General features: G+C 41.0%; 1 protein-coding gene across 3 annotated transcripts; it reads left to right on the forward strand.

The window, feature by feature from the left end:
• The first annotated feature begins 6436 nt into the window (after positions 1-6436).
• On the forward strand, positions 6437-26659 carry LOC111220280 (pleckstrin homology domain-containing family A member 1-like). Of its 3 annotated transcripts, XM_022743312.1 has the most exons (13): positions 6437-6482; positions 9475-9660; positions 11382-11438; positions 12322-12367; positions 13469-13566; positions 14504-14629; positions 15583-15720; positions 15933-16001; positions 18157-18221; positions 18350-18413; positions 18635-18724; positions 20412-20485; positions 23384-23739. In XM_022743312.1, exons 2-13 carry the CDS (start codon positions 9520-9522, stop codon positions 23640-23642), a joined length of 1227 nt encoding a protein of 408 aa, XP_022599033.1. In that variant the 5' UTR covers positions 6437-6482; positions 9475-9519; the 3' UTR covers positions 23643-23739. The 3 variants fall into 3 exon arrangements, with proteins under 3 accessions (XP_022599033.1, XP_022599032.1, XP_022599034.1); XM_022743311.1 differs by lacking the exon at positions 20412-20485 and having other exon boundaries at positions 23384-26659; XM_022743313.1 differs by lacking the exons at positions 20412-20485; positions 23384-23739 and adding an exon at positions 19135-19198.

The following is a 26659-nucleotide window of genomic DNA, read 5'->3' on the forward strand; positions in this document are numbered from 1 at the left end:
AAAACACATTGGTGGAGGTGAAACAATTCAGACAGTGTATCCGTGTAATTACGTGGCGAGATGTGTATTATGTAAATATATAACACATTTTTCTAAGTTACTATTATCGTTAGCTCGAGTTTTAGCCGTTAGCATTAGCAAAAAGCTCAACAGAAGAGACAGGAGCCGTCACTTCAACAAACTGCTAGCTTGAAGCTAACAGCTAACAATAACTACAAACTCATATCGTGTCGTGCCACAACCAAAAAATCCAAACGTAGACCAGCTTCAATAGCTAAACGAACACTGGCTATTATCTGTATTTCTACTTACTTGGTGAGCTAAAGGGCCAATCCGCACAAAACACACTCCAGACCCGAAACGGCCGTTAAACTCGCACAGGACCGGGCCTGCTTCCCTGATTCAAGCTGCTCCTCACAGTATAAACAAGGCCGAACAGACGCAGTTAACGGCAAATTGGTGGATTTGAAACACAACAGAGAGAGCCTCAAATCCGGACTATTGAGAAAATATATGATTTATATCCCAATCTAACGAAATCGGCTCGTGTTTTCAAGCTAAATCGCACTCGATTGTCTCCTCCGGGTTGCGACGAAGGGTTCCATTGGACTCCCCTGCTGCGTCAAGTTAACCGGAGATAGCCGAAAATTACCGGAAATGGGTAATCTATCCTTAAAAATAAAAGCAGAAATTGAACATACGTAAAGAACATTTTCGCTAGGCCTAGTTGTCATGGAAGTATTTATATATATGAGGAGATTTGCTGCGGAATGTGGACACGTGGATTTAATAGAGACTCATGTATGTACATATTACTCAATGTACATTGTTTTGCTAGGTTTTTGTATTTTGTTTGTTTTATTTTTAAAATTCAAACCGGATATGTGATATGTAATTTTTGACCTTCACACTAGTAGCTTCATCAATTTTATCATTACAAATGCCGCATTCAGGTGCTCCCATTAAACTCGTAAAAAAGGTACATTTAAAATGATAGCCAGTAAATGCGGCACAAATAATTCCGCAGTTCCTGAATATAGTAAAATGTTAGAACAAATAAAAATAACGTCATCTCCACAATATCAATCAAAAAAAACACATTTATTTTGTAATTGTAGAATGTGTTTACTAACAATCAACAACATTTTAATGAAATACTGAATAGATGGTACAATGTTAAACTGTCATGCACAGGTATGGGCCCAGAGAGTGAAAGCTCTCCTTTGTCCCAGTCCAGATGAACTCTGATCCTCTTGAGTTTCTCACTGACTGACAGAGCAGTGTATTTATTTCCTGAGGAGTACAAACATCACTGAATTGTACACTCAACACTGTAGACCCCACAAATCCCTGCGTACATACAGACTCTGTTAACAAGCCCAGTTCCCACTCTTTGTTGTCTCCAACCTCAGCATCCCAGCTGTGAGTCCCTGAGTTAAAGCCTGAGCCAAGAACAGAATCCCAGTATTCAAACCTCTCTGGGTTTTTCAGCCTGTTCCAGATGTTGAAGGTCAGGTTGCCCATGTGTTTCACCACATCCATCAAAACTCCAGAGCCCAGCTGTGGATCATCACAGCTGGACTCCTTCCACTGCAGCCTCAAAGCTCTGCAGGACTGATACATCCTCAGCTCTCAGCTCCTCCTCTGTGCCTCTGATTGTGTCTGAAAGAGTAGATGTCTGTCTGCTCAAAGCCTCAGACTTTGAGTTTCTCAGAGTGATGGCAGAGTGCCATAGGCCCAGGTGAAGCCCTCTGACCTCTCTCTTGTAAGAATGCTTCACACGGGTTCTTTAACGCCAAGTTACAAGGTGGATCGCCTAAGATTTTGTCCTACAACATCAACACTCATGGATTTGGTTCACCCCCAGTCAGCTCTGCAGACCTACTTTACAGATGCTGTGGCTACGTGACAGGAGGACAGGATCTTTAAAGATGTCATGGCAGACAAGATAGCAGAATTCCCTCTCTGAGTGTGACACCATTTTTCTTTGAGGGAAGCGGTAAAGACAGCAGGCAGACAGGAGGAGGTGTCACTCCTTCCTCTAGAAAAACCTCAAAGTTACTTTGAGCTGATTTATTCAGCGAGTCAGCTGCTGGTGTAAGAGGCAGTATTCCCGAAATCCAAGAATTACCGGTATTCCTTACTGTATTCTTTGTCAGTGGAAGTCTGGTGATGGTCTGAAAATGAATTTCCTACCTGTGTTTCCCTTATCAGAGAGAGGACATAACATGGAAGTGTTTCCTAATTTGTCTCAGGTAAGTGGAGCTCTGTTATTGTCTGCATTATGGCAATGCTCATTTACTGCACCAAGTCATTTTGTTCATGTTTGGGAAAGGTGGTGCCTCATGGCTTAACTCAATTTTGAGTCCAAGTGCTGAAATCATATCTGTCTATTTCATTTTAATAAGAAAAAGTGGAATTACCTCCCTGCAGCAAAACACTTTTTGTGTTCTCGAGATATCGTGTTCACAAGGCCAATACCGCATATTGTGAGGTCAACGCGACTTTGACCTTTGACATTTGATTAACAAAATCTAATCAGTTTGTCCTTATGTTCTAGTGAATGTTTGTGCCAAATTTGAAGAAGTTCCGTCAAGGGGTTACCAAGATATCATGTCCACGAGAACAGGATGGATGGAAAAGCAGAAAACAATATGGCTTTGGCTCTGACTATCGCCAGTGTGGAGGAATAATTAGGAAGCTGCAGGGTCTAACTGCCATTTAACAGTGTCTTTAAGGTGCATTCAACCATATGTAACAGATGGAAAATGATGGAAAACATTTCAACTTGAACACAAAAATTACAGTCCACAGAAATGAGAAGGTCTGGACACTCTCTGGTACATCCTGAAACAACAGCCTCATTCTCTGGACTGGACTAGATCTACAGCCACACTACGAGCACCACTGTCAGCCACAGCCCTGTTTTCTCATGTAGTTATCTCATTGATCCTCGGTCTCCATTGCATGCTGGCATTCTCTAAAAGACATGTGACGGATCTGTAACACCACCAGGGGAAAAAAAAGGGTGTCTCTCTCTTCTTGTTTTTGAGGAGGGATGGGAAGACGACACCAGAGCTGGATGACTAGTCCCTGCCATTTGCCACAGGACCTGAAATGATCCCAGTGCTTGTTGACATGCACCCTGCTATGGCTGTCTGTTTCTTCAGGGCAGTCAGGTCATCTTGGCATCAAGCCTCGCTTCTTCAAACCACAAAAACCTCTCCAAAAGTTACTGCGGAGCACTAAGCCTGGCTGAAATCCCTGCATGGCATGCTGCAGCCCCTGTGCCAGCATCAGCCTCCCTGCCAGCCAATAGACCAGCGTTACTGTACCATGAGGGGGTTCAATACTCTGACAATAAAGAACAGATCTGACTTCTTCCACAGGGATGCCAAAAGCTCCCTGAGCGGGCGCTGGTTGTTGAGAACCTGGCAGAGCTTAGCGGTGGCACCTGGAGTGTTTAGGCATCACACAGTTCTGAAGAATAGATTGGCACAGGGGCTGGCATCTGTGCTGGCAGCGCCATCCTTACAAACAATTAGGCCTTTGACATTCAGCAGATAGGAGCCATAGGATCATCTCTGGCAAAGGCAGAGATAAAGGAAGCCAAATGACTTACCACCCCAATCAACTCACTGTTTAGGAGAAGATGGTTCAGAGAGGAGAGGAAGAGGATTTTTAGCAATTCATTTGTTACATTACAGAGCCCCCAAACGTCAAGGAGATCATATTTCTTATTGTATGCGCACAAGATTTAGATCTTGTTTGCACAAGTTCCACATTTTAATAGCAGCAGTTGTAGCAGCAGTTTGAGTAATTCAAATGTTTTCCCTTTTTGATGATTGTGAGCAAGATTATGTGTGGTTCTTTGTCTGCAAAAATGCGTGGGTCCACACCACACATCAAATTTCAATTTCCACTGAGTTGGTTGCTTTCACCGTACCACAGTTTACAAAGGTTATGGTTTGGCACGAACAGCTCAGTATCACGAAGAATTACGCATCCATCACAATTTACTTGCCAGTGTTGAGTGCCATTGTTATTTCCTTTATGAAGTTAGGTGGAAAGTCTGTTTTGGGGTCGATATTCACACCATTCCTACTTCTAAACTAAATTTCAGTACTGGACAATTCTGCAAAACACCAAATAATGTTCAATAGCAATGTTTAAAGATTTGTATTAAAAATTTCCAAACGCCTCACAAAAGCAATTCTCACCTTTTTTTTAAGGTACAGAGACCTCAGATATTCGTGCAAGTCTGTTGTCTGACGGAGCCTCACGTTGGCCATTATTGGACAACTGTTGTCCCTATATACACATTCCTACACTTGCTCTTCTACTGATTCTTCTTCATTGGGAACTAGGTTTAGAATATTGTGAGCAGAAGAATCTTGAAACTCAAAGATTTCCTCTGCTGAGACGTTTCTCAGTCCCCACTAGATGTCAGAATTTAGACATAATACTATGTCCGCTTGTGAACGTCCTCCCTCCTCTTCTTGTTTTCTTCTCCTTTTCTAATTTTGTCTTCTGTTTTCCCTCTCTTTCTATTCTTCCTCTTTTCATATCTTCTGATGTCTTTTCTGTTTTATTGTCTCTTCTCACCTCCCTCCTCCCTCCTGATGTTCTACTTTATTATAAAGGAACAAACTGTAAATGTCATGTTAGATTCATGGACGTGAGAAAAGTTTCTTATGATAATTAATACTTCATATATAAAACAGTAATACTTAATACAAGTTAGAACTGAACAGAACTGGAGGAGGAAACTGATCAGAAAGTGCTGACTGTGAATGCAGCCTGTCTCTCTTTTTACCTGTCTTTTAGTCCACCTGTTTACTCTGTTTATTTTTATTTTTTTCCACCACATCATCCTCACAAAGAGCCACTAGCCACACACGGAAACACCTTTCCACTGACACCCAGGCGCTGAGAAAAAAACCCTAACATACACACACACACACACACACACACACACAGTAGGTAGGCCGGGTAGGTACAGTCCACGGGAAGTCCCCTAATTTTGCATTAAAGATGCTGTTTCCTTTTTTGCACGTGTTTCAGTTTAAACCACTGAAATGTGTGTGTGGGTGTGTGTGTGTGTGTGTGTGTGTGTGTGTGTGTGTGTGTGTGCTCTTTGCAGATTTTGTAATTAATTGCTCCCTTGAAAAATAAGTTTGTGTCACACATCTGCAGATTTACAGTAACACAAAAATATCAAAATCAGATGGATCTGAATGAATATGAATATCTGACCAGAGTGCCCTTAAGCAAGGCACAGAATCTCTACTTGCTGTACTTCAGATGACCTTTGACATCTGCATGCAGGGAAGCACTCTGCATTAGTGCACTCTATTATCTTTTTCTTTTATAGGGACTGCATTTACCATCATCCTTTGCAAAGCAAGTGAGGGAAAAAAAGTTCAACTCAGCGGATTGGTTGATGAACTACAGCATCAAGTTGTCAGCAATAACACTGTGAGGCCATATTTCTGCTTTCAAAATAAAAGAAAAAAATATTTCAAGGTATCCAATACATTCCATCGATGATCTTAGATTATACAATACTTTAAATTACACAGATTATTGGTTTTCAATTTGAGGGTCAGCACCTCACAAGGGGTCTCAAGTTAAAGCTTAGAGGATGTGAATCATCTGTCAGGATATGAAAGGAGAAAAACAAATATATATGCTGCACAAAATCATACCTATCTTTTAAGATGTTCCTCAAATCTTTATTTTTTCTCGTAGATTACTGCTTAATTTTACCCATTCAGGCATCTATAGTTGTACAGTATATATACCTATAGTTCACTGGTTGGTAACCCATTGACATAACCAGTGATGATGGGTTAGAGGTAGTTTTGTTTTAAGGGATCACAATTCAAACAGTATGGGAAATGTTCCCAAATCATTTCCTATATTCACAAAATTAGTGAGTTAATATTCTGATGTCACATTCAACCTTTCTTTAACGCTACCTCAGAAAAGTCCTTGTGGTGTCATTAAAAATCTGACTGCTGGTGTGAAAGCTAAACACTGATGTTAAACAAGTATAATATTTATCATGTTCATCATCTTATACTTGTGGTGAGTATGCTAACATTTGCTAATTAGCTCAAATCACAGAATGCAGCTGAAGGGATTGTCAATGCTTTTTCAAGTATTAAGTCAGGAATTACTGTATTGGACAAACTGAGTTGTTTAGCTAAGGATGGATTTCCAAAATTATTACAGTTCATCCATTGGCATTGCAATTCTTAGTGCGTGCTTCTGCTTCTTCTCATGGCTAAAAATTGTTTTCAAATCTAGAAATCTTAGACAATAGGTTGTTTTACTTTGAAATCCACGTGGAAGTAACGTTTCTGTCAATAGACGCTTTTATTTTTAAAGCCTCAACCGGAAGTTATGCGTTTCTCTGCATGTAACTTGACGGTGGTGCCGGACAGCTGCCACACTGGACTCGGACTGAGCCGAACTGTGTAAGTAAACCCACAATCCGCCGCTTTTACAGCGTGTGTGCCGCCACACGGTCAGACTGTGTTCGTACACAGACAAATATCCTTCCAAAAAAATAATAATTCACGAGTGTGAAGTGCCGAACAGACGGCTAATGGAGGCGGGAGAGGAAATCGGACGATGTTTGTAGGCCCGTGACAACAGTTTGATCTCCACAGGGAGGAATTGTGCACTGATGACTTATTTACCACAGTGGTTATTACACTTATATTCATACGTATGGCTGTATGTACTGATGTGAGACCTACATGAAAAGTATGGCGTCTGTTACACGCAAATATTACTGTAATTCAATTAATATAGTCCAGTATGATGAATATGGAGAAAAAGTGTTGTGTTAGAGGTTTCCCTTTGCTTTCCTCATGTAGAGAAACACCATATGATATTATCTTTATTATGTCTCTGGTGAGTTTAATGCTTTAAGACATTTTAAAGTTCCTGTAAATCTCCTGTTATTCCCATAGAGATTTATAGTTTGTCAGTGACTGATAACAGTATAGACTCAAATATGTTTGGGCCACTGTTTTACACTGAATTTGCTTTTTATATATTTTCCTGTAGAAATGTGTCTTCGATATAAATCTGATATGATAGTGAATTAAATATCTTCAGGTTTTGGATTGTTGGTTGGTCAAAGCATGACATTTGAAGAACCTTACTACACCATCAGTTAATGAAAATAATTGTTATTTGCAGCCTTACTGTCATGAGTTTAAAATGATCTGACTTGTTGGAGTTTCTCTGTTGTCATTTAGTTTGAGTAGATGTGTGCCACTTTAGAGTCGTCCTATAATGAATATGTATGGGATCAGTGTAGTTCTGGGTTGTAAGGCACAGCAGGTCTTTAGGGGGAAACCAAAGCTCATTTGCTTTCCAGTCATCCACACATACCTGAAAACCTGACCACCCACTAGAGGAAAACTGTTCGTCCTGACGCTCAGAGGCATGTTCCTCAACAGCTAAAAAAAATAAACTACCATTGTCATGATTGACAGGTAGAGTGAGGTCATGTCATAGGTAATCACTTTAGGAATTTGACATCACATCATTAAACATGTATTATATGTACTGGTTTTTTTTTTTTAAAGGCAGGTATAAGTAAAAAAAATAGAACAAATCAATGACATTTAAAGGATTTAGTATTGTCCACCGGAATAAACAAATAATGTAAAGTAACATTTGGATCATAATGTGGGGAGATGAAATTGACATTAGACATTTTTTTTTTAATATTTACAAAATTAGTAAAAGCTGCAGTAGAATCCTTTGAGCTCGGCTGATTGGAATCAGAGGCCTCCATGTTGAATAAAATCATCATGTGTCCTGTGGTGTGTGGGAATAAACAGCCAATGAGGGAAACAGATGCAGAAGTCACAACAATAGCGTTTTAATTAATGGCAGCTCCATTCAGAGCTCCCTTTCTTTTGTTTCACTCATGTATAACAAGTGTACACGTATCAAGTCCAGTGAGTTGAATACTGGCGGGTGTTTCTGTGTAACTTGTGCTCAGGTCTTATTGCCCTTTAACCTCTAAAACAGGTTGTTTTGGGGTGGTGGTGGTGGGGGGGGGGTCATTAACACAAATGTCATATTAATCATAGGACACTGTATTTCTGGCTGCATGTTCATATCTTGACAGAAACTATGGCTGTTTGATCAGATCATGTGTGGTAGTGCAGAAACCCAATTCTGATCAAAGAGGTTGAGGTTTCATGCTTGACTCCCCAGCAGTCAGCAGTGTTAACCCACTGAGAGTCTGTTCACAACCTACAGATAAAGATACTGTACATTGTGTGTGTGTGTGTGTGTGTGAGAGAGCGAGAGAGCGGTGATCTACTCAGCACCTGCTCTGTTAATCCCTGCATACTTTAACTACCGCTAGATCTTGTCTATCTCTGTTTGAGACAACACACACAAACACACACACACACACACACACACACACACACACACACACACACACACACACACACACACACACACACAGAGAGAGACTGTTGAGTTTGGGACTTTTCAGGTGTTTTCCTGTATTTTAAATTCCTCTTCTGCAATAAAGTGGAATTAAGATTAAAACCTGAAACTGAAACTTGAATTACTTGAACTGACATTGTAAGATTACGATCGATCACAGGAGCCACAGGTGTTGAGATTGTGAGTCTATTTTCTGTGCCGGGACACCTTAATACAAGGCCTGCTTAGCTGTTTGTTTGTTTTTTTTTCTAACTGTGTTTGCAGGCGGTTTGGATGGTCACCTGCTTGTAGCAACACGTTTTGTCTTAGTGGGAACTGAAGGTTTTGAAAGAAATGCGTCTCAGCAGCTGGACAGTTACTCACTCAGATGTTGTTCAACCCCCACAGATACAGAGCAGTCAGAAACTATAATGACTGATATTGTTTCATCGTTGTGGCTCTGTAATTCACTTTGTTGACTTGAAATGAAATGGCAATGAGATTACAGTTCATCTGTAGGAACTGAGTCCTCTTCGTACATTGTCCCACAGTTTTAGGACTATGATCCTGAACATAAAGACAGGTCAGTCAAGGAAGGGGGGGGCAAACAGGACGGGGTGTTTAAGGGACAATCTCCCGAAGACCAGACTGAGGGCAAAAAAGCCTCCCTAGATACCAAGTGTCTGCTGATGTTGATGAGATGAGATATTTAGTTTATGTGAGAGGAATTGTTCAGCGTTTTGAGAAATTCACTTCTCTGCGTTTAACACACAGCTAGTCAGGCCATCGTTAGCCTAGCTTAGCATAAAGACTGGGATCTGGCAAAAATGGAAAAACACATCTCTAAAGCTGTCTTATTTATGGCAACAGAACAGGATATGTTTCTATAGAAGGCAGCCCTCTACACTGAGGTCATTTTTTATTACAACCACGCAGCCTCACTGCATATGGCACCTGATGAAAGTTGCTCTGAATGAGAACATTGCCTGTCTCTCCTCCTGGCAGCATTCCTGTGATGCCCCAGGGCGGGCTGAGCTGGTCGGGGTTGCGATGCCTTACGTGGACCGACAGAATCGCATCTGCGGCTTCCTGGACATCGAGGAGAATGAGAGCAGCGGCAGGTTCCTGCGCCGATACTTCATCCTGGACACGCAGCAGGGCAGCCTGCTGTGGTACATGGACAACCCTCAGGTGTGGGTGTGTGTGTGTGTGTGTGTGTGTGTGTGTGTGTGTGTGTGTGTGTGTGTGTGTGTGTGTGTGCGCGCGTGTGTGTTGTGTTGTGTTGTGTTGTGTTTGGTGACATTTGAAAGGATCCTGGTACGAGCAGAAGTTTCATTGCTTTTGATTGTGGTTTTCTTTCTTGTTTATTTTCAGTACCCCTCAATAAAAGTAACATGTTAACTGCATCCCATCAGTTATATTAATAGACTCATTTCCTTCCTTCTTTCCACATGTAGTTGCATTTAATTGCTTATTTCTGTTGGTGCATTTCATTCATGAACTATTATATCAGAAAATCAAATAAGGAAACATCGAATCTATTAATTATTATTACAGACTATGAATTGGAGCTTCCAGCTCTCAAATGTCTGTGACACTCAGGATCAAGGATCAAACCTGTTATTTTTTTGCAGACAAACTCAAGCAGGAGGAAATGATGCATTTCACACATTCGGTGCTGAATATTTGTGGCAGCAGCAAAATAAACTAGTGTGTGTTCAATTTAATAAAGGAACATGTCACATAGTGCAACAGCGCGGCTCACTGATGTGTTTTTAATAGTTTCTGGAAACAATGGAGCCCTGTGGCTCAGAGGAATTGGATACACCCAATACGTGTTAGTAGGATCAGTGAAAGCTTAGAATGAGCTCTTTATATCTACATAGGTAACGGGTCTTCTTCAATGGAGCTCGCTATGTTGTGCGCCACCATGTTACTACAGGAGCCCAGAACGGACAAACTAAAGATTATGTGTCAACGTTATGACATATAATAAAAGGCCTCAACACAGAAAGGAAAGCCTCGAAGAATTCGGAGGAAGGAGATCTAAAGAAGGAAGTTGTTGGTTCACATGATAGAACTACACTGAACTCAGATTTTAATATGATTGGCCAACACTTTTTAAAGGTCTGTGACACGTTGGTTAAGCCCTTATCACACACAATTGACTGGTTTGACTGACGGAACCTCTGTGTCAAAACCAAGCAGACAAACAGGAACCAGAACAGAAACTGAAAAGGTTAATAGCAGTAGTATTTGTATTTCCCACAGTGGAGATTTCCTCAAACACATCTGATTGCATCTTCACTGAGAAAGCAGGTGGGGCTGATGTAGATCTTTGGCAGCTGCTGCCAGAGCAGATGTTTGAATTAGGCTGACAACTAATATTTGCTGCAGATATTAATATTATCTTTACAGATACGTAGATCGTGTTGATGCCAAAAACTCTGTAAATGTTCATATTTCCTCTCCAGATTTGTCTCAAAGAGAGAATGAAAACATGAAACAGCCTGTGGGCCAGTGTTTCCCAGCGCTGTTAGACTGTGGCACCTTAAAATGAAGCTGTGTGTACTTTTGACCCTCAGATACAGCGTCTAGTTGATGCTCTAAATTTCAAACATTTATTGAAAGTTAGATTGATTTAGGCTGATCAGGTTTAGCTGTGATTTGCCTTATACACTGTCAGGAAATGTTTGTTTTTCAGTTTTTTTTTTTAATAATCTGATGTTATTGTTTTATCAGCGTGAAGACCTTAACAGTGGATAAGTTAATTGCATTCAACATTTACTACATGATTTTACATATCATATCATATGATATAGTTTCATGTAAAAAAAAAATACCACCTGTAATACTGCTAATTAAATATCATCACTAAGAAAATAATGATGTGTTTGTCTTCCTTTGTTTAGAATCTGCCTAAAGGTACAGATAGGGTGGGATCCCTCAAACTCACCTACATCTCCAAGGTCAGTCCTCACAGACACACATCTCACATGTCTCCAACACTTTGGTTTATGATCAAATACCTGCAAAACTGCTCACATTCACGCTGTATATTTTGAGCTAATTAGCGATTTTAGCATGCTAAGATGCCAACTAAGATGGTGATCTCCATAGAGATTCCACATGCCTAACAGCTGCATGTTAGCATGTGACAGCTGTGTCATGGGTGTGGTGGTTAGCATACTGACATGAACATTTTGGACTGATTTGGTCTGTGGTTCGACTAGTGACCTGGTGTCTGGTCTCTTCTTTTTTCTCACTGCTGATGGTTTTGGTTGTATATATGAAATTTTTTATTGCTGCATATTTCTTTTTTTTTTTTGTCATTAAAATTTTTATTCATTTTAACATATCAACTTGTACAAAAACATCTAATGGAAAAGTGAAATAATGAGGTTCAGTATCATTTGTAGAAGTTGTGAAAAAGGAACAGAAAGACAAAAAGGCAGCTATAAATCCCCCACCACCCCCCCCCCCCCCCACAATTCTTACATGTATGCATAGACACTCATATATATTATTGCTGCATATTTCTGTATTTATTATTATTGATTGCAGTCTGGAAGTCCAATCCAATTTTATTTATAAAGCACTTTTTAAAAACAACACTGTTGACCAAAGTGCTTTACAATAACAATAAAATACAAAAAAGACATAAAACACAAGCAAAAAATCTCTCATTAAAAGTACAAAAAGACATAAAACGTGTAAAAACAACAGCAGTTTATCTATAAAAAAGGCAACATCTCAGACTGTGTCAAAAGCTGAGGAAAAGAAGTGCGTTTTAAGAAGAGATTTAAGGTTGCCCTGTTTGACATACGAGTTTTACTCCACTCTCTTGTTCAGGTCAGTGATGCCACCAAACTCAGACCAAAGGCAGAGTTCTGCTTTGGTAAGTTCACCTTCATTTTCTTCTCCTACCTTTTTTCTCTCTCTCCACATTTGCTCCCTCTCCTCCCCTTTTCACCTGAACTATAACTCTGTCCACATACTGTTTCCCTTGAATTCCAGTGAGTTGAATTCTTAAAGCTACAACATACAACGACATTGGAGAGTGTAGCAAGCCTCCAGTTTTGTTGCAGCAGTTTTGTGTTTAGCCTTTTCCTGTCTCAACATGTCAGTGCTCCTCCTGTGCGCAAATCCACCGCGGTAAAGAAACGGTTCTCCCAGTTTTGGTGTGGACAACTCTGTCCTGCTCAGAGCTCTGACCTCAGCTCCACCCAGCACTGTTGGGATGAACTAGAACACCAACTTACATGCAAGCCAGGCCTTATCAGCCAACATCAGTGCTGGAGCTAATTAATGGTTTTATGGCTGAATGGGAGCAAATCCCTGCAGCAGGTTCAACATCTGGCGGAGAGACAGAGTAATGGAGGCTGTTACAGCAGGAGATCAACCTTCATATATGGCTGCAGTTGTCAGGTGTCCACATACTGGCAGTGAACAGTTTTCTTTCCCCCTTTCTTTTCCCCCCCCCCCCCCTTCCTTCCTTTCTTCCTCTCCAGTCTCCTTCATACCTACTCTTTCCTTGTTTCCTTCCTTCCTTGTTTCTCCCCTTCTGCCCTTCCTTGTCCTTTTTATTCCTCCGTCCCTCCCTCTTTTCCTCTCCTGTTAGGTTTACTTCCTCTCTTTTGTCCCTCGCTACTTGTTGTTTTTCCTCTGGTGGCCAGCAGTAGCTCTTTGTCACTCAATAGGAGGAAACTGTACAATAACCTTGACCTGACCTGTGTGTGTGTGTGTGTGTGTATGTGTGTGTGTGTGTTTATTTGCATCTGGATGGGATGTTACACACAAACACACACATCCTCTGCCTCTGAGAATCCAGAAACAAACTGATATTTTTAGAACATGATTTGCATGAAGTTTTCCTCTTCCTCTTGCCTTTTCTAGTCTAATGTTTCACAATAAGGAGAAGGTAACAACCGGCACATCTACATCTCACATTTGCTCTTTCTCTCACTCTCTCTCTCTCTCTCTCTCTCTCGCTCTGAAGTTATAAATGCAGGAATGAGGAAGTTTTATCTGCAAGCCAACGACCAGCAGGATTTGGTGGAATGGATCAGTGTTCTCAACAATGCCACCAAGATTACTGTGAGCCCCCACACACACACACACACACACGCACACACACACACACACGCATACCAACATACACACACACAGATGGATCAATAGGTGACCCTGTTTCTCCCGTTGTTGTGGGCCGCTCTGTCATCTGCCTCAGGCTGCAGCAGATGGAAAGTCACCCATCAGGCCAGAGAGATTGAGTTCAGGCTTAACAGAGTGTAAAGGGAAAGAGAACAGGGAAGCTATGGTTTCATGTTCACCTGCAGCTGCAGTGACCTGTGATCAGTGGAGGAGTGTCAGGAATCTCTGGTGCTTGAAGTATTATTTCAAACTGTAATCAGCTTTTAAAGTTTCATTTTAATCATAGCTTTGTTTAACATTAGAGAAACACAGTTCTGCCGTGGATAGTGGTTGTCTTGTGGTTCCTACTGAAATCTTAAATATATAGTTTTATTTTTTAAAAGGTTCAATAATTTCCCAAAGGAGCTGGACACTGTAGATGTCAGCAGATGTTAGTCAAACAGGAGGAAGTAGTGCATTTGTTAGGGACTAGTTTAGCAGCGGAAGAATCCACATTTGGTGCTGTAGTGGGTATTTCTGGCAGCAGGATGGTGTGTGTGGGACTGAGTCAAAAATAAATTATGGTATTTGTGTTCATGATAATGTAGGAACATGTCTCAGTGCAGTGTGGCAAAGGATAATCTTTTAATTATTTCAACAGATCCCATGAAAAGACCAAATGATCCAATGGATCCTACTAACTAACATTGACTATGTGTTAAAAAACATCAACTTCAAGACAAAAATTTTAAAAAAAGGCCAGAAAATGCTGATTTTTGTGCAGTGTAGAGACAAAGACGAGATTAAAGCTCCTTGATGAGAGGAAAACTCTTCAGTCCTTTGGGTGTTGACCGTGCGCTTGACAGACAGGGCTGTGGTTCATGTCTCGTTGTGTTTTTAGGTGCCAAAGCCAGGTGAGGGCCACGCCGCCCATGCAGAGACTTCCCAGGAAGGACTTGGAGCCATGAAACAGATCTCCTACAAGACTGAGATCATAGGAGGAGTTCCTATCATCACCGCTACACAGGTAACACACACACACACACACACACACACACACACACACACACACACTGCGGCGTGTGGTGTATTAGCAGCAGGTTCAGTCCTGTCTGTGTTGGTATGCAGCCACAGGCACGTGACCGAGCGTGCATCAGCACAGACAAGTGACGGCTGGTCTGAATTTTATGACTGAAAGACTTTGACTTTTAAAAATGTCCGGTGGAAAAAAGTAAACATCTACACTCACTCCTCCTCTCTGCCCAGTGCGAGAGGCTCAAAGGGAACTTAACCGCTACTAGCATAATGCACCTGAATCTCCAAACCAGACTGTCAGCAGCTGAGTTGCGTTGTGGGTAATGTAGGCGCTGGGTTTTGATAAGGAAGAAGAACAAATGGAGAAAAAAAAAAAAAAAGATATCTCTGGTTCTACTGCATCAACTTTGATCATTTTTTATTTAGCTGTTCATTATTATTCTGACTGTGCTATAGGAGCACAATGCTAATAACTTTCGGGCTATAATTTTACAATTCCATAAATTACTGTTGAGAGGAAAAAGTAACTCACCTCTGCATTTCTTCATTGGGCTATATTCACCTCTCTCAGCCCACCTAAAACATATTGTGACTATTATTTATTGTGTGATGTACATCTGCGCTACATAGCTTTATGTAGCATCTTAGCTTCTTTCAGCTCATTCTTTTGGTTGTACAGCAGATGAAAACCCACTGTACACTGTACAATACCTAGTACAAACTTTAGACAGCAAGTTTGAGACTAGCTGGTGAACACAGTGGAGCTTTTAGCAGCTAAAGAGCAAGATATTTCATTCAGGAGCTGGTGGAGACCAAAAATGAAGCAAAAAGAGAATGGCTCTGGATTTACTGGATTTATAAATAAGTGTGCAAGTGCTTTGTTTCATGAATATTTTGAGATGATGTTCCATACACAGTATATTTGTGTGCATGTGTGTGTTTTAGGAGCAGGGGGAGGGGCAGAATGGGGCGGAGCGTGGAGGTTTGAAGCGGTGTCAAAATCAGCTGCCCTACTTCCTGTCCAGAGGAGCCCAGGACCAGGCCTTCATCAAGGCCGGGTACTGTGTCAAACAAGGAGCTGTGGTGAGAACACGCACACACACACACACACACGTTTTTTGATTGATCTATGGATTATGTTTTTTTATTTGGTTTGTCCAACACTTTCGTCCAGAGAAAGATGGCATCAAGACACCCACTGTCCAGGTTCCCCTGAACCTTCACATGGACATTTATGATTCCTGATGTTAAATAAGAAATACAACAACGTTGATCAATCTGCTCCTCTGCCTCAGATGAAGAACTGGAAGAGGAGGTACTTCATGCTGGATGAAAATGCTGTCAGCTATTACAAATCTGACCTGGTGAGAAACTGTGTGGTAGTTGTTTTTACTGTGTGAACTGATCATGTCATGTCATCTGTTCATGTTACAGCAGAAAGTGGCTGTAACCAGGTTATTTTAGTGCATGTAAACACACTGTTGGTTTACTTTACACTTAACCATGAGCACACACACACAAATGCACGCTGGTTTTTCTGTAGTTTATAGCGACACTCATTGACATAATGCATTCCCAAGCCCATAACCCCAACCTACCCTTAACCCTACCCCGCACACTCACACACACACACACACACACACACACACACACACACACACACACACACACACACACACACGGTTTTACTGTAGTATTAACTTCTAATAAGCTGTGTGTGTGTGTGTGTGTGTGTGTGTGTGTGTGTGTGCGTGTGTGCGTGTGTGCGTGTGCGCGCAGCGAGGCTTGTTTTGCCTTCAGGGAATTGTGTGTCCCTACATGCATGCAGCAGCATGCTTCCTGAATACCTCCTCATATGATCCTCATGTGGACAGATTAGCAAGTCCTAACTACAGCCTGTCTGTGCACATATATGGACACACCCTGCATGTGTGTGTGTGTGTGTGTGTGTGTGTGTGTGTGTGTGTGTGTGTGTGTGTGCGCATACTGGATGTGTGCTCATGCCTCTATATTTTCCACTCTAGGTATTAACAGAATCATGTATGTAGAGTGATAATGACAATGGAACAAATTTAATCACCTCCATGGTATCTACACCACTTTCTGCAAATCCCACGATGCATTGCATTTAATAGATGCTGTAATTATAGTTTGTGTAAAACTACACGTCAAGTGATGACAATAAGATGTGTAGTAGTGAACTATTAGTAATCTATTGAGTGTCTGTTGTATAAAGAGAAGTGAATGTGTGAGTGATTCTGAACAGTCTCTATATTTGTGTCATTCAAATAAGCTGAAAATATCCTGAAGTGTGAGGGGAGTTAACTAACAAGGGAAGTCCACACCACTTCTTCATTCCACAGCTGACAGCCAATTAAAACTGTGAGGACACGGATCACGAATGACACATGAATGTTATTCAAACAAACTGTATATAGCCTCAGTTTATTATAAAACACAGTACAAACGGGGCGTCGAGTGGCATAGTGGGTTGAGCGGGCACCCCATATGTAGAGGCTACAGTCGGTCCCGGTTCGAATCCCGCATCGGACAGCCCTCTACTGCATGTCATTCCCCCCTCACTCTGCCTCCCCATTTCCTGCCTCTCTCTACTGTGCTATCATAAAGGCATTAAAAGCCTGAAAAAATATACTTACAGTACAAACAAAAATATGACTGTAAGTTCAGCTGCAGAAAAATTACATACAAATGACATGCCCCATACACAGCATCTGAAAAGAGACAGGAAAAATCAAATGCGGTGCACCGCACATATGAAAGTTCTTTAAATAGCCTTTAATTGTAAGTTACCATCTATGATGAGTCAGCAACCAGCAGAGGAATGCCAATGCTGAGCCAGTCAGCAGTGCTGTGTGTTGGTAAGCAAGACAAGCTGGGAAAGTGCATCATCATCATCATCATCATCATCATCATCTCTTTTACCAGTGCCAGTTTGGATTCTGGTTCTACATGTAATTGTGAGCAATGAGTACAGCAATAGTGGATTTACAGGTTTTTTTTGTTGTACCTTGATATGTCAGGTATTTAATTCATTTGATTAAGCCAAATTTAACGCCCTACTAATGTTAGATTTGGGTTGAATTTCTGCCAGATGGTTTTCGTTACACATTCTGAATAATAAAGGATCTGGCTGTTGGACAAATGGGTTTGTTTTCTGTCCCTGTTCCCTCATGGCTGCTGTCAAAAGCATTATAAACCGTGGAGAACTTGTCCATCCTCTTGCTTTTGTCCTGCACCTGCCTTACAATGAGATATTCACGTCTGAATCACCTGCAGACTTTTGTTTGATCTTTCATCTCACAGGAGAAAGTGACAAAGGTACAAAGTATATTGTAGAAGGTTTCCTGCTGAGCCAGACAAGATAAAAAGCAAAACAATAAACATAATAGAAATATAGTTCACAAAAGATTAGATGAGTCATTCAGATTTGAAAAGATCTGTGATTACGCATCTTTTATTTGTTGTTAAGAGAAATGTGTTGTTTTCTCCTCCCTGCAGGAGAGGGAGGCGCTGAGAGTCATCTCGCTGAAGGAGATCCACAAAGTTCAGGAGTGCAAACAGAGGTCAGTTAGTTTCAGTTAGCAGGTGAACATGTGCTGCTCTCCGGGCTTTTTAGGTGAATTCAGGTCATCACAATCGCAGGTGATTTTTAAAAACCGCTGCTGCTCTGTCCCTGTCCTGTTCTCTGCAGTGAGCTGATGATGAGGGACAACCTGTTTGAGATGGTCACCAGCTCCAGAACCTTCTACATACAGGTAACACACATGAAGAGCGTTTAAATGACAACTTTTCTTTTCTTCTCTAAACATATTTTCCTGTAGTTTGATTCCTTAGAAGCATTTTATATGTACGTTTTAACTTACAGAGTCACCATATCATAAGCGCTGCGGCGGTAATATGATGTTCTAATGTACCATTGACGAACAATGAAACAAAGCAAAACCATGCATTGACGTTCTCTCCCTCTGTGTGTCAGGCTGACAGTCCAGAGGACATGCACAGCTGGATTAAGGCCATCTCAGGAGCCATTGTGGCTCAGCGAGGCCCCGGACGCTCAGCAAACACTGTAGGTGTCCTGTTCTAATGTTGTTAAAGAGCCTTTTGAATATATTTGAATATATTTGGTAAAATTTTACTAGAAAAAAAGAGTTAATACTCAGCAAAATAAGACATGGTTTTCACATAAGAATTCAAGTGGAACTGAAACTGAAAAACTGACCTGAATTAAGAAAGAAATTTACGTTTTTGTTGTAGAACTTATTTTTTCAATTTGCAATTCAACAGCAGATGAACATATAAAGAGTAAAAAACAACTCACATAAAGTACGGCGCAACCCAAGCAAGATAATATTAAGATAGAAATGCATCTTCTTATATGGTTTTATTGAATCCTGCCTTCTGATTGGTCAAACTGTTGTTCTTTGGTCCCACCACTCTACATTAACAAAGAGCTCCATGTTGTTTATGACTGATCAGGTGAAGTGGCTCCATCTTGTGGCAGAGGAAATGACTGCAGCAGACAAGCAGCTTTAAAACATGAAACTTTTTAATTAGATTAGTTTCATGTATTCAGAGAATAAAATGATCATTTTGATATAATGTACATGTTTCCTCACATGTTGTACAGAATCAATGTTTTGTGGATTTTTTTTTTTCAGGATTTTCACACCCTGATGATGATGATGACTGAAGAGTGTTTTCATACACTGAAGTGTTTCAGTTTTCTTTACACAAATTGTTTATCTCACACCACACACACTCACACACACACACACACACACACACACACACAGAGCTCTTAATATTTCTCCCAATCTCTCTCCGCTCTGACTCCTCCCTCAGTCTCTTCTCTCTCTTTGAAGAGTTTGCTTCCAAAACCACAGAACCATCCACCAGAAGAAACAAAGATAACACAGTTATAATGCACTAATATGAATGAAACAAATGACATTAAGAGACAACTAGTCTGCATTAACAGTTTTGGGCTGAAGTGTAATACCGGCCAGAAACGTTTGTTAACTCCACCGAGGCAGTTTGGCCTGTTAGTTTGTCTGTTGATTAGCTGGATATCTTAAGATCTTGTTAATGGATTTCATTTAATATGTCTTGGTCTTGTTTATAATCATGCGGTAAGATGGGAGCACATTATTATTTTTCTTGTGGACAGACTCTTATTCTTGTAACAAAGTAGTAAGTATAGTCTGTATTGATTCAGGACATTTTAAAGGACTGCAGCACTTAACTTTTCAATATGTGGAGATTTTGGACACTTTACAGCAGGTACTATCACTTTTTACTACTTTTTAAACTTTATATTGTCATTATCTTTGTCAACCATGCAGTTAATGTTGCTTTTACTATTTTTAACAGGTTGGATGAGCTTAAACGACCAAATATCAGAGCCATGCAGTAATCTGATGAATGATGCAGACCATCCAGCCGATAAAAAGAGAACACTCTCTTTTCGCCATCGTATATTATATGAACAACCTATTAAATAGCAGCAACATTCTGCAGACATTTATAATCTGGGTGGTATTACATTTCCGCCCACAAACAAAAGTCAATGCAGACTAGTTGTGTAGTAACGTGGTAAAGTGTGAGAGGGGAATTAACAGGATGGTATAACTCCTCTTCCTCTCTGGACTCTCTCCAGGGCAGTGAAGCCTCTGTGGATGGATGTGTGGTATTTTTGGAAAGAGGCTCTTCACCTCACTGTAACTGAGCTTTGCTGTAAACTGTTGTTTTTTTAGATCCGTCAGGCCAGAAGGCTGTCCAGCCCTTGTATACAGAGGTATACGCCATTCTGCAGTGGTGAATGCAGCACGTATGTGACCCCGTGCCCTTTCTCTGACCTCCCTATACCCCCCCCCCCCACCCCACCCCACCAGCCTCTCCTCACCGAGCATTTACCCTTCACACCACAGGACTTCTCTGGTTTTGCAGAAAAGCCAGAGTGAACCCTGTAGTGTTTGTCCAGCCTGTAGCTGCTGCTAGCTGTAAGGTTTGAATAGTTTCACCGCCTGTTGCTAAAGCAGTGGAATTACCCTTTAACAGCAGGTAGATAGTTTGTAGATTTGGGTGAACAGTATTTGAGTTTCCTCTCAAATACATTCAGAGTTTGTTCGAGAGTTTGTTCCTGAAAGTGGGTAAAAACTCTGTTATTTCCACCTGCATTAACGAACGTCTTTCGTCCATTCACAGTTTGCATTTTATTCAGAATACAAACTGAAACCCTTTCTTTATTTACCTCAAGAAAAGGTTGATTCTCGCAAGTGTTTGCAGCATCACGGTGCATTGATGCATCGTGATTTAAGTTAAGACGCAGTTTGATGCAGGAGGAAAGTAAAGTCTTTGGTTTGGGCAACTATCAAGTACATGACAGATATTTAGTTAGTTGACCTTTGACCGGGGATATACCAGTCCAGGTACGACCCATGCTTGCAGACTGATGTGCTTCCTCAACGCTCCTGAACATTTCATGCCTGAATGCTGTTTTGTTGGTTGCGTCCACCATCGTAACTCATCCCACCCCGGCATCATTGTCGTCTTACTGATGTGCCATTGACTGATTAATACAGCGGTCCGCTGACATCCCAGCTCCTTATCATTATTTTTTTCATTTTTGATATTTCTACACGTTTCCGTTGACATGTGGGCCGTCCATCCGTTCGTCTTTGAGTTGGGTCCAGCTAAACTTTCCTTTTCAGTCTCTTAACAGTCTGTCTTCTCATTTATTCCTTGTCTCTTCATTTCATGTTGTGTGTCATTATTCATGTCTTAACATTTACAGAGAGTTCCTGACTCCCAGCAGGACGTCGCAAAACCAAATTCATCACGAGCCTTTTCTTTTTTTCCCCCGCTAACCCTCTGTCGTGTTGTGTTTCTGTGTTTCCTTTGCGTGTTTGTGTACATATGTACGTGTGTGTGTGTGTGTCTGTGTGTGTGCGTGTGTGTGTGTGTGTGTGTGTGTGTGTGTGGGTGCTTTTCAGAGAGTGAGGTCTGACAGTGACGTACTAACCTTCCCCAAATGAGCCCTGCTGCCTACTTCCTGTCCCTCCCACTGCTGCTCATCGTCCAGTCACCAAGCCCCGCTGCCTCTCAGCTTCCTTAGCAACTGCCACTCGATCCCGTCCTGCTCCTTGGCAACTGCAGCATCACTCGTTCGTACGTGTTGCTTGTAACTGCATGAACCCTTGTGTGACACTCACTATTCACAGCATTTCATTTCAGTGGATAGTGTGACCCCGTATCTCAGCAATGAAGCAGGTGACATGTGATCTCAACTGGAATCATGGCCATGGTTGTTAAAACACGACAAATTGCACATCATATTAATTCATATTATGTTTATATTCTTTATGGTTACTGTGCAATAGAGTTGCAAAGTTATTTCGGGTGTCCGTAGTCTTTTGTATAGACAATGTTAGGTTGGAGCACTTGAAATCTTGAATGGACATTAATCATTAATACAAAAGATAAAAAAAACAGTGTTAGAAAAAAATTGGTTAACTGATTAAAAAAGTAAAAGGTGAAATCCTCTGGACATAAAAATTTAGGGTAATAAATTAAAATTTCAGGAACATGAAACATTTCTATCCTGAGAAACATTGAAATGAGAATTCACAGTCACACAAAAACTTCCCCCTTCCTTTGCAGCTCTATGTGCCGTCTGTTCACTCTTTTTTTATTTTGTTAAAACCATTGACGCGACAATAGATAAGGTGTCACACAACATCCCTCTTCTCCTGCAGTCCCACTAAAGAGCCATTTCAGTTCATGACATTGGCAACTTAGCTTGGGTGAGCTAGTAAGTGTTAACTAATCTAGTTAAAAGGGTTTAACCCATAAAACCTGACCTGCATGTTTTGGGTTTTTTTTTCATTTTCTTTTTATATCAAGAGCAAATTCATTAACTAAATGTTTCCTTGATCACCAGCAAACATAACTTAATCTGAATGTCATCAGTGACAAAAGCTCATTTGAAAAATGATTGCTGATACATGAGTTGGATGGTAATGATGACAATTGATCAATTGATTGTTTGGTAGGTAGTTTGGATGATGCACGCTCCAATGTTTGAGCACATAGGGAGAAAATCTGATACAATCTGATTGCTGCAAGCACCTTATGAGAACACGTATTATCCAAGGCGGGGTTTCTGGAGACGTTTTCACACTGACTAATAAACAGATAGCTATGTGGGGATTTCCAAACCTCTCAGTAACCAGAATCATGGTTACCGCTGAGTCATGTTCTCTGTATCTCCTTCAGGGAATTTGTGGCTCTGAAGTGCCTTAAGGCAGATACAGATGTCTTTAAACTTTGACAATGAAAAAATAAGAAATATATGAATACAAAAAAATCATAAATTAATAAATACAATTTAGCAACAAAAAAAAAAAGTCAGTAAAACAACTTTTTTCTTCAGACCTCCATGACTGAAAGTGGGAGGTCTCGTTGTCACTCTTTTCATGACAAAAAGTTTTCTGGTGAACAAGGTGATGCAGCTTGATGAGACACTCTGGTCTGAATGAAGAGAAGAACTCTGACACAGTGTTTCCTCTTTTACCTTTTTATTTTCTCCTCTTCTCCATCTCACTCCACTTATCCACTCATCATCCATTCATAGAGGCATTGCTTTGTTCCATCATCCATCCATCATTCACACCCGACGCTCTCCTCTGCCTCTAACTTTCTCTCCCTCTTCCTTCCCTCTCTCCAGGAGCGCAGTGACCACCCGTCTCCCTCCCCAACATCCTCCTCCATCTTCTACTACCCCCTCGACCAGGAACCACACCACCCGCACTCCTCCTCCGGCCCCTCCTCAGCGGGCACTCAGCCTCACACTGGACACGCACCACCAGGACAACTTCCTGGGCCTGCTTCCGTGGAGGCTGAGCGGCGTTCAGTCCGTGATGATGCCCCTCCCTTCGGCGCGCTCCCGCCTGTCGCTGCAGGAGACGGTGCAGTCCTCAAAGTAACCGGGGCGGAGGACGAGTCGCTGTGGAAACGCCGCAGCGAAATGGCTAAGCTGGGGTTTGTTGGCAGCGGTGGCGAGGAGGAGCTGAACCGTCACACCACTGAGAATTCGGATGTGTCCATTACCCTGATTTGATGATGATGATTGACAGAGACACACACACACACACACACACACGCACACGCACACACACACACACTCTCCTACACAAGCGCCATGTGCTCAGACTGCTCTGTGTCCTTAAAAAACTACCTGACTGGCCAAATGATCCTCCTACAAAACTGGGACTAGTTGGCTCCTTCCTGGGACCAGTCTTTTGTATGTGCGTGATAGAATTTTCTTCTTCTTCTCTAGTTTTTATCTTTACTTTTGTCTTCCTGTGTATTATTTACAAGATATTTCTGCTGGCAAACATGTTGTCACGCAAAGGAAAATAGAAAACCTTAGATATTGTACAGTGAAGTTTTGAGATGTTTCAGCAGCGGACGAACCTTGAAACCCGCTCACAGCGCGATGACGGGGCGGTTTCATGATTCATGTAGGAAAAAGACAAACCAAAGTTTGCAGTTGTGCGGTTTTTCTGCGGCAGCAGCTCAGACGTTACTTAGAGACGTCCATCTCTGCTGAGAAACTGACTAATCCAGATTCTCAGTTTATTGTATAAGACAATCCCCCTTGATATTATAAACTCTGTAACTCTGAATTTCCACCAGAGGACCTTTAGTTTCTCTTTTCTCTCATCTCCGTTAGAGAACATCATCCTGTCATACAGATCTTGTTTTTAGCGTTTTAGAGCACCAAAGTCCAGATTCACTGAAGTTGTATTTTAACAGAGGTCTGCACGTCCTCTGGTTTTTAACTTACTGACCCAAAAATATATTATTCAACAACTACTGTGGTCACATGTCAACAATGAATCACTAAAATATTACATTATTAAAATATAAGAAGGAACAACCCTGTTGTTCCTGATCTCTGTGTCTTTTTGACACTGATGAATGGATTTTAAAAAGAATTTAATTTTTTTTTTAGCTTAAGGATTTTCTGGTCACACAAGCATTTGTACCAACAAAATGTCAAATAGGTTCATTCCATCACTGCGGTCAGTGGATTCACCCGTAGAGCTTCTGTGTACAGATCAAATTTTGTGAATTTTGGCATGTCACTAACAAATTTTTCAACCATCATCTTGGCAGAGCTTTGAGGAAATGGAGAGCTGGAGAGTCCAAGATGGAAAAATCACATTAGCTTATTATGTCACACCATTGGATTTTATTCACCCATACTCCACAAACACACACACAAACTCCACACTGCAGCATGGTTCGAGTTCATGGTACAAATATAGGATTGTGCTGGTTACTTCGCTAACTGGTAGTTATCCGGCCAGCTTAGCAAATTATTTTGGCTGCTTAGCCCCAGTATGTTACTAGCTAGTTAGCGTGTTACCTATTAGCTCGCCAACCATGAAATCACTACGTCACCGTCCTTTGGCGCTGCCTGTTTTGCAAGAACATGTGGATGATTTTGCAGCACCCCTCTCTGGTCAGTCCAGAGACTAAGAGTTAAAGTAAATTAAAGATAAAACATCACCACCAACGTGTAAATAAGGAGATTTTCACTGAACAGCAGCATCATTCAAATAAAGCTATCACCTCTTTATATCCGGATACTTCTAGTTTCTGCTGTTAGACTGGAGCCTTGTTCATAATTATAATTATTCTGCTGAATTTTGTCGCACAGAGTTTGTTTCATTATAATGGGAGGCAACAGTGGAGTGACGGCTGCTGACAGTGGCTTCGTTGGTAGCTGAGTTACAGATGCTTTTACACCTGTACAGGCCTTTCTTTGTTCTGACGTCAGGACTGAACCTGTTGGGTAGTTCTCAGAGTCTTTATTCTTCCATTCAGAATATCTCCAGCAGTAATCTGGAGCAGTGACTTATTTTATTAAATGTTTAGTAGTAGTCAGATAGCAGTCAAATATTAGTCAGAAAGAGAGATTAGCAACTTTCCATCTTCAGCGTAATCATTGCCTTGCCTTGGAAAATCTTCTATTTACAAAATACAAAACAAGTGTTTTTAGAAAATACTTTTTTTTTTTTTTTTTTTTAAATTAAAAAAGGTGAAATTTGCCATTTACCAAAGCCACAATATTCAGCATAGACTTTGGTAAGTGTTATGACACTGTCCGCTCTTCGCTGTGCAACCCTCCAGACGATCTGGGCTCAGCACTTAACAATAAGTGTAAGATAACGACTTAAAGAGGTATTTATAAAAGGTGTTATGAGGAGCTGATTTTCATTCTGCTCACCAGCTTTACTCACCTCGACTCCTGCACTGTACGTTCATGTTACCGTTTCTTTTTTTGAACTCCATCTGACGTTGTTTTAATGTTTTTTCGTTTAAAGATGTGGAGAGACATAAAAAAAAAAAAAAAAAAAAACTCATACTGTTGATTTGTTGATCTGTAAATGTTGTTTTTGGACTCGGCCGCTGCAGCCATTGTCCAGGCCTGAACTCTGCACACTGTGTGTTGGAGACTGGTTGTGGGTATTTTTGTCTGATGTTCTTTTAGTTTTGATGGTTTTATTATTCACAGAGATGAAATGGTTTTGAGGAAATCTACATACATATATATATATATATATATATATATATATATGTATGTATATATGTTGTTTACTGACTTTTATACACAAGTGTGCATGGTTGCATGCACACAACCCGCCACCCCACCCCTCCACCCCTGCTGTTCCCCGTTAAACATAAGCTGGGTAAAGTGCCTGCATTGTTCTTTCTAAAGAGTTGATAAGAAAACAAATGATGAGCTGTTTTGACCCTTTTTAGTGTGTAATTGATTCTAAGACCATGTGCTCTATTTATTAAAAGAAATTTGAAAGTAATTGGAACTGGATTCAGGTGTCTTCTTTGGCAACAGGTGGATGTAAGGAGAGTAGCAGTGACAAATGGGCTGAGTTCACCCTGGGTATGAATGGAAATGTCGTTTCTGATGTCA

The sequence above is a fragment of the Seriola dumerili genome, unplaced genomic scaffold (assembly GCF_002260705.1).
Source record: "Seriola dumerili isolate Sdu_G_001 unplaced genomic scaffold, Sdu_1.0 BDQW01000068.1, whole genome shotgun sequence".
In the NCBI taxonomy this organism is placed as follows: Eukaryota; Metazoa; Chordata; class Actinopteri; order Carangiformes; family Carangidae; genus Seriola; species Seriola dumerili.